The following is a 7,352-nucleotide window of genomic DNA, read 5'->3' on the forward strand; positions in this document are numbered from 1 at the left end:
CAGGAATCAGCCTTCCTCAGCAGTGGCACACGCTGTCCTCCTGCAGGATCCCTACCCTGCATCGGTCACGCTGGGTGGCTGCTCTGGTTGAGTCTATTCTAGACCCAGCCCTGCCAGTGCTCTTCAGAGCTCATGCCCTTGGGCTGGCCTTTTAGCTTTGTGTTTGGCAAGTGGGATGGTAGGAGTGTTTGGTAAATATGAGGGAATCAGCCTTCCTCAGCAGTGGCACACGCTGTCCTCCTGCAGGATCCCTACCCTGCATCGGTCACGCTGGGTGGCTGCTCTGGTTGAGTCTATTCTAGACCCAGCCCTGCCAGTGCTCTTCAGAGCTCATGCCCTTGGGCTGGCCTTTTAGCTTTGTGTTTGGCAAGTGGGATGGTAGGAGTGTTTGGTAAATATGAGGTACTTGGGAAGCAGGAGACACAAATATCCACCCAGGCTCCTGGGAGGATACAGGTGGTCAGGCACTGACACAGACCTGCATTGGTAGATAGGCAGTGAGGTGACCCTGAGGTTAGAAGAGGACCTGAGTCTGAGTGAGGACAGATGGCTGTTACAGCATCCCCAGTCCCTTCTGGGCTTGTCCCTGACTCATTGGCTTAGATCACAGCTTTGTGTTTGCATCAGTGACGAGCTGTGAAATATCTATTTGCATGTTGACCTTGCTCAAGATGAAAAAAACTTTGAAAACTTGAGCAGATTTATCTGGGAGCAGCAGATGGAGGCATTGGCAGCTTAAAATGAGGATGATTTAAGCCTGTTTGATAGTATTGTAGTTTCTCTGTGGCTCATGAGGAGAAGAACTTGAGCTAGTGAAGCATTCACTCAGGTCTGGCGTGCCACTGGTAATCTCCACTGTAGCAGAGATAACTGGACATGGAGGTGGGAAAAGCTTCTCAGTCTTCACAGACTGGTTTGGGTTGGAAGGGACCTTTCAAGACCATCTAGTCCAACCCCCTGCAGTGAGCAGGGACATCTTCAACCAGATCAGGTTGCTCAGAGCCCCGTCCAACGTGACCTGGAACGTTTCCAGGGATGGGGCTTCTACCACCTCTCTGGGCAACCTGGGCCAGTGTTTCACCATCCTCAGTGTAAAAAATGTCTTCCCTACATCCAGTCTAAATCTCCTCTCTTCTAGTTTAAAACCATTTCCCCATGTCCTCTCGCTACAGGCCCTGCTAAAAAGTCTGTCCCCATCTTTCTTACAGGCTCCCTTTAGGTATTGAAAGGTTGCAGAGAGGTCTCCCCGGAGCCTTCTCTTCTCCAGGCTGAACAGCCCCAACTCTCTCAACCTTTCCCTATAGCAGAGATGCTCCAGCTCTGTGGTCATGTTTGTGGCCTCCTCTGGACCTGCTCTGACAGGTCCATGTCTTTCCTATCTCGGGACCCCAGAGCTGGAGGCAGCACTGTGGGTGGGGTCTCACCAGAGCAGAGAATAGGGGCAGAATCCCCTCCCTTGACCTGCTGGCCATGTGCTGGGGATGCAGCCAAGATTTGCCTAGGCTGTCAACACCCAGAACTGCAAATAGTTGGGTTTTTTAGCACTTTGTGTAACCAGAGGATGAGGCAGAGAAGTGCTAACGCAGCCCTTATGTTGTGTCTCTCTTTATTGACAGGCTTGGTCCAGTATAGTCTATCAGCTGATCCCCAACGTCCAGCAGCTGGAAATGAACCTGAGGAACTTTGCTCAGATCATTGAGGCAGATGAAGTACTTCTGTTTGAGAGAGCCACTTTCCTGGTGAATACAGCAGTTCTGCCCTTCGAGTCCCTCTGCCCAGCCTAGGACGGAGTCCCCTGGATGGAAAGTGCTGTTGTGGCAGTAGCCCAAAGAGAGGTGCCAGTGCCAGATGGCAGGATGCATTGACCCAGGCCTTGTGATACTGAAAGGAGCTGACGTGACTCCATGGTTCATGGGACCTTCCCAAAATTTCCACTTCTAGCAGTTGAGCTGAGGGCTTGTTCGGTATTTTCCTCTTTCAAGCTGTGAGAGGGTTTCATATCTCCATTCTGTTGTTGGCTGTGGGGCTTTTTTGAGAATTCCTTTCTGCACAGGGCCAGAGCCACCTTTAGCTTGAAACAAACCTTTTCAGTTCCTCCTGGCCTGGCATTTTAACTGGTCTTGATTTCTTTTTTTGTTTTGTTTTCTGTCTGATGCTCTACAAAGCTGGAGTATGGATAGAGGGTCACAAGCCATCAGATTGCAATGGCTTTCACAGTTACCAGCTGCACGGTAGCTGTGCATCCAGTCTGTTGTCTCTGCAAGGTAAAACGTGTTGGTTAAAGCCACCATTGCTACTTGTCTGTCCATACTCAGTTTCTGGATTCATCTCTTCAGACTTTGCATCAAAACTCTTGCTGGCCTGAAGGAATGATTTGGAATTTTTTTGAGTGCTTTCCTCCATGGCCAAATGTCTGATTTTTGAAATGATGAGAGGAATGTGGAGAGGCAGCCGTTATTTTTCTCCCTTCTTAAACTATCAGCAGTAACCACCTACCATTTCTGGCAAGTTCTGCTTTTTGATCTTTTGTAGATAATAAATAGTTCCACCTTGGTGGAATGTAACAGTTCTTTTGTTATAAGTAATTTTTTTTATTACTGAAAATGAATGATCTGTGCTACAAAAGTTCTATGTTTATTTTCAGTGTAATGGTGATTTTTCAAAAAACTTTCTTCTCACTTTTTATATATAGATTTTTAGATTTTTTTTTTAAGCTTCCCCCAGGGCACCTTTCTCCTGAAGTGAAATGTTACTCTGAGATTGTATTCAAATCACAGTAACAGCAAAACCTATCTGGGAAGCTAAGGAATGAACTTGTGTACAATGAAGGCTTTGGTACAAATGTAATCCTTGAATCTGGCTTAACCCTGTACTTGGATGAATAATTGGGCAGGTTGAAAAAGTAGGAAGTACACGATGATCTTCTTAAGGTGCTCCAGGGGAAAAAAGAAAAAAGGAACAAAAACCCCTTGATTCTCACAGGCCTGTTAAACATGACTCCATAGGCAGAAAAGTAGGAGCTTAACATCTTTGCAAAAGGCATCTGATGCTTCCAGTAGCAGTTGGTTTCATGATTCTGAAGAGTGTAAAGCACACAGCATAAGGTTTTTAAAATATTCCTTTTTGGTTTGCTGTGGGAACAGAGATGATGTAAGTGTTTGGTTGTGTGCCATTCCCCTTCTGCAGTAAATGCAGCTCTCGGCCCGATAGCAAATGGGGCTGAAGGGTAAAGGTCTGTAGGCTGCCAGCCTGGTGAGAATGGTCGGGGAGACTGAGGTGTGGATCCTAAAAACTTCTGATCCTCTGACTCTTTGCAGCCAGGCACTAAGGTCTGTGTGTTGCTGCTGGATTGCTACGTGGGAGGAAGAGGAGGGGAACTGATGTGACTGCAGGCAGCTTAGCACAGTCTTGGTCTGACTCAGTGAACTGATGGAGAGAGAGCTCCCTAGGAAACCAGCTGCCTTTGTTCTGCTTTTCTTTGTGAGGAACGGCTGGCTTTGGCTTGGCGAGCAGTGCTTCTCCATCCTACCTGTTGCAGAGTGGGAAACTTCTTGAGTTCAGTCCTTCAGAATCTGCAGCACCGTAGACTTAGGAAGGAAAAGCTATTCCAGCATTTGTCAAGTGTCTCTTTCCCCAACCTGAAGTGATGGCCTTGATGATTCTTTGAATCAAGATTTAAATTGCTGCTGAGTCGGAGTGTTCAGACTTCAAGTGGACAAGAGTATCTCTTGCATATCTTGAGTCCTTGCATCTGCATTGTGAAAGGCTTCCTGGTGATTGTATGACTGCGACTTGTTTTACCTTGAAAGCACCACAAGTATTGTTGCAAGTAGTTTCTGAGATTTAATCAGCAAAAGGCAGAGGGAATCCCTGTCCTGGTCACCACCCGTTTCCCATAGTTGCTGTCGAGCCTGAGAAACCTCTACTGATATAAATGATGAACTCACTCTGCCTGCTCTCTCTTTCTGCCTTCCAGGTCATTTCTCACTATCAGTGCAAAGAACAGCGGGATGTGCACAGATTTGAGAAAATCAGCAACATTATTAAACAATTCAAGCTCAGTTGCAGGTGAGCTGGTTGAATCATTAGGTGGGGAAGACACCTCGGCAGGTGTTTTGGCTTCATCCAGCAGCACGAAGGCTCCAAATTAATCCTGGTTCTGTGACTCCTCGGCACGCTGAGATGCTGTAGTTAAATTGCACCACACTTAAACACAACCAAGTTAATTGTTATCTTCTGTAACTTCCTCCTTTGCTGATGGTTGAAAGAGGTTTCTTTTGAAACAAATGTTTACTTCTAGGCCTCGTTCTTCTGAGCAAGGTAGGGAAGTTCCAGGACTGAGGTGATCAATTAGTGACAATCAGCAGTGCTGCGGAAGGCCAGGTGGAGAGCTTTGCTTCAGACTCTGTGCTGGTGTGGGAGGAAGAGGCTTGCAGACACTGTTTATCCATATTTCCAATGGAACAGTGGAAAGCTTGCCTTGGGGTGGCTTGGCTTTTGACCAGGCTCTGGGTTCCACAGGCTGTTGGTAACATGTGCAAGTGGGGGAAGCCCGAATGGGACAGAGAAGTGGCTGTGTCATTCACAGAACTGTCTCCAGATATTTCAGTTTTATACTTATTTGTCCTGGTTATCCACAGTGTTAAACTGTCCTCAGTGGCTGAGCTGTGACATTGGTGGGGCAGGTGACACCGAATGCTTGGGCATAGCAGGCTCTGGAGCGTGTCCAGAGAAGGGCAATGGAGCTGGGGAAGGGTCTGGAGCACAAGTGTGCTGAGTTCCCTTGTGGCTGAGGGAACTGGGGGTGTTGAGCCTGGAGAAAAGGAGGCTGAGGGGAGACCTTGTGGCTCTGTGCAAGTCCCTTGGAGGAGGGTGGAGAGAGGTGGGGGTGGGTCTGTTCAACCAAGGACCAAGGGACAGGACAAGAGGAAATGGGCTCCAGTTGTGGCCAGGGCAGTTGAGATGGGATGTGAGGAAGAATTTCTTTGCTGAAAGGGTTCTGAGGCATTGGAAGGGGTTGCCCAGGGCAGTGGTGGAGTCCCCATCCCTGGAGGGATTGAAGAGTCGTGTAGACACAGTGCTGGGGGACATGGGTTAGTCATAGGGGACTGGTCAGTGTTGGGTTCATGGTTGGACTCCATGATCTTAAAGGGCTTTCCCCGTCGGGGACATTCTGGGACTCTGTGACTCAAAAGAGCCAGTGGGGTTATAGATCTCAAGTTGCCTTCACCATTCGATGCACAAATCAGTTTGTTGTTCTCATTTAGCCTAAAGCTGAAGAGTTTCTTCTTTTTTTTTTAAAAAAGAAAAACCAAAACCCAAACTTGTAGTTGCACCTGGTGTTGCTTGCCAAGTGGAGATTCAAACATTTATTGCTTACCAACAGCTCAAATCATGTCTGTGTGGGTGCAAAAGCTGTTTGAACAATGTTGCACTAATAGTTTATTTACTCTTTTTCTTTCTTTCTTTCTTTTTTTTTTTTTCTCCCTTCTTAGTAAGCTGGCAGCTTCTTTCCAGAGCATGGAGGTCAGGAATTCTAACTTTGCTGCTTTCATTGACATCTTTACATCAAATACATACGTGATGGTGGTTATGTCAGACCCTTCAATACGTAAGTTGAAGCAAAGCTAAGCCTTTGGCCTGGTTTGTTTGCAGGGACAAAAAGCTGGTTAAATCTAGTTTAAACTGAGTTTCTCTTGGAAAATGACAAACACCAGGCAAAGCAATAAAAATTATTGTAATTAAAAGACAGAGAGGGATCTACTGTCCTGCTGGTTTGCCTCGTCTGAGCTGAGGGTGGGGGAAGGTGGTTAAAAGTGACTTGCAGAAGGCGAGTGACATGTGCCTCTGACAGCTGAGCTGTTTGCTGTCGGGTGGAGGATTGTAGCAGCGGTGGGGAACCACTCGAACAGATGTGACCTGATTTAGTAGGTCATGTCTAATAACCTATTTTGGGCTGTTCTGATCTGGCAGCCCCACTGGTTTTTGGAGAGGAAGCAGAGCTGGATCATATTTTAAGTTTTTGCTCTTTGCTGCCTGAACAATCTTGGTGGGCAAGGACTCTAATTATAGCAGCATCTATTTATCTGAAAGAAGAAGCTGCAGCCAGCAGTGCCAGCCCTTACAGGCACAGTAGGACCGTGTAACTCTTTCCACAACTCCAGTTGCAACTCCTCCTGTGAGGATTTGAGGTGCTTGAGAGACACTCTCCAGGACAGCGTTGATGTTTCCTGTCCTCTTTTCACATAGTTTACGGAATTAGGGAAAACCTGTGCAAACCCTGTGACTGAATGACCAGCTGTGATACTCCTGTGCTGAGGTGGTGCTTGTGGAGCTGTCCCTGTGAGCAAAGTGCTTGTCCCTAGTTCCCTCTGACTCTTCCTCAGTGTCAGCAAACAGCCCAGACCTTCCAGCGTGACATTCCACACAGCTGGGGAGCAGTGGGGTTGAAATGAGAGCTCGCTGATGGGGACCATCACTTTTAGGCAGAGCTTAACTGCTGGGGGCTTGGTTACTCACATCCCTTTGAACTTTTCTTTTTTTAATCATCTCCCCTGTCCCTTTTCCGCCCTAGCTTCCGCGGCTACGCTGATCAACATCCGCAATGCCAGAAAACACTTTGAGAAGCTGGAGAGAGTGGATGGACCAAAGCACAGCCTGCTCATGCGCTGAACCTTGGCCAAGGCACATGCTCTTTGGGGGGAGAAAAAATGAATTGGAACTACTTATTTTTAGGAGAATCTAACAATGTTGATGTCTTTATTGGGCTTTGAAATGAGCGTGCTGCTTTATTTTTTCTCCTTTTAACGTTGGACACTAGTCACTCGGAGGATGTCTGGATACACTGCGGACCTTCAAAAAGAGACTTCCCTGGCGCATGTGGGGTTGGGAAGAAGTGAGGACGGGTGACGTGCACGTGGTCTCGTACTCCTGGTTGTCGTAGTGGCACATGGCAGAGCTGTCTCGGATGTTTTGCTCCTGGGTGATCATAGAAGTCACAGGAATGGAATATTTACTGTTCTATTGGTTGGTTGCTACAAGTCATTTATAAATTTCTCCTTGTCTTCAGTCATGAAAATAAATTTTTGCTACCGGGGATTTCAGATCCTAGAGCTTTGGAAAGTGGATTTTCTTTCTTTTAAAACCTTGGGCAGCTTTGGTGAGCAGATAGGCAATGGCTGCTTTTCTCCTCTCACGTTGTTGGGGGACTTCACTGAAGGCCATCCCAGAGTTTCATTTAAGATCATTTTTTTTTCCACATGGAGGCAAAATTCACTTGGCAGGTGGAGCAGTCAGGCTGGCATTGACCTCTTTACACTCACCACAGCGATGGAAAGACCACGGTGAATGAA

General features: G+C 47.1%; 1 protein-coding gene across 1 annotated transcript in view; it reads left to right on the plus strand.

Moving 5' to 3' along the window:
- LOC104529397 (ras-related GTP-binding protein A) overlaps positions 1 to 7,120 on the plus strand; it is a 14,517-nt gene extending 7,397 nt beyond the window's left edge. The window contains exons 6-9 of the mRNA XM_010173694.1: positions 1,617 to 1,739; positions 3,977 to 4,068; positions 5,496 to 5,611; positions 6,575 to 7,120. Of these exons, the coding sequence (XP_010171996.1) occupies positions 1,617 to 1,739; positions 3,977 to 4,068; positions 5,496 to 5,611; positions 6,575 to 6,672 (429 nt within the window). The 3' untranslated portion in view covers positions 6,673 to 7,120. The remainder of the gene's footprint in view (positions 1 to 1,616; positions 1,740 to 3,976; positions 4,069 to 5,495; positions 5,612 to 6,574) is intronic.
- Positions 7,121 to 7,352: the final 232 nt, after the last annotated feature.

The sequence above is a fragment of the Antrostomus carolinensis genome, unplaced genomic scaffold (assembly GCF_000700745.2).
Source record: "Antrostomus carolinensis isolate BGI_N321 unplaced genomic scaffold, ASM70074v2 scaffold34098, whole genome shotgun sequence".
Lineage (NCBI taxonomy): Eukaryota > Metazoa > Chordata > Aves > Caprimulgiformes > Caprimulgidae > Antrostomus > Antrostomus carolinensis.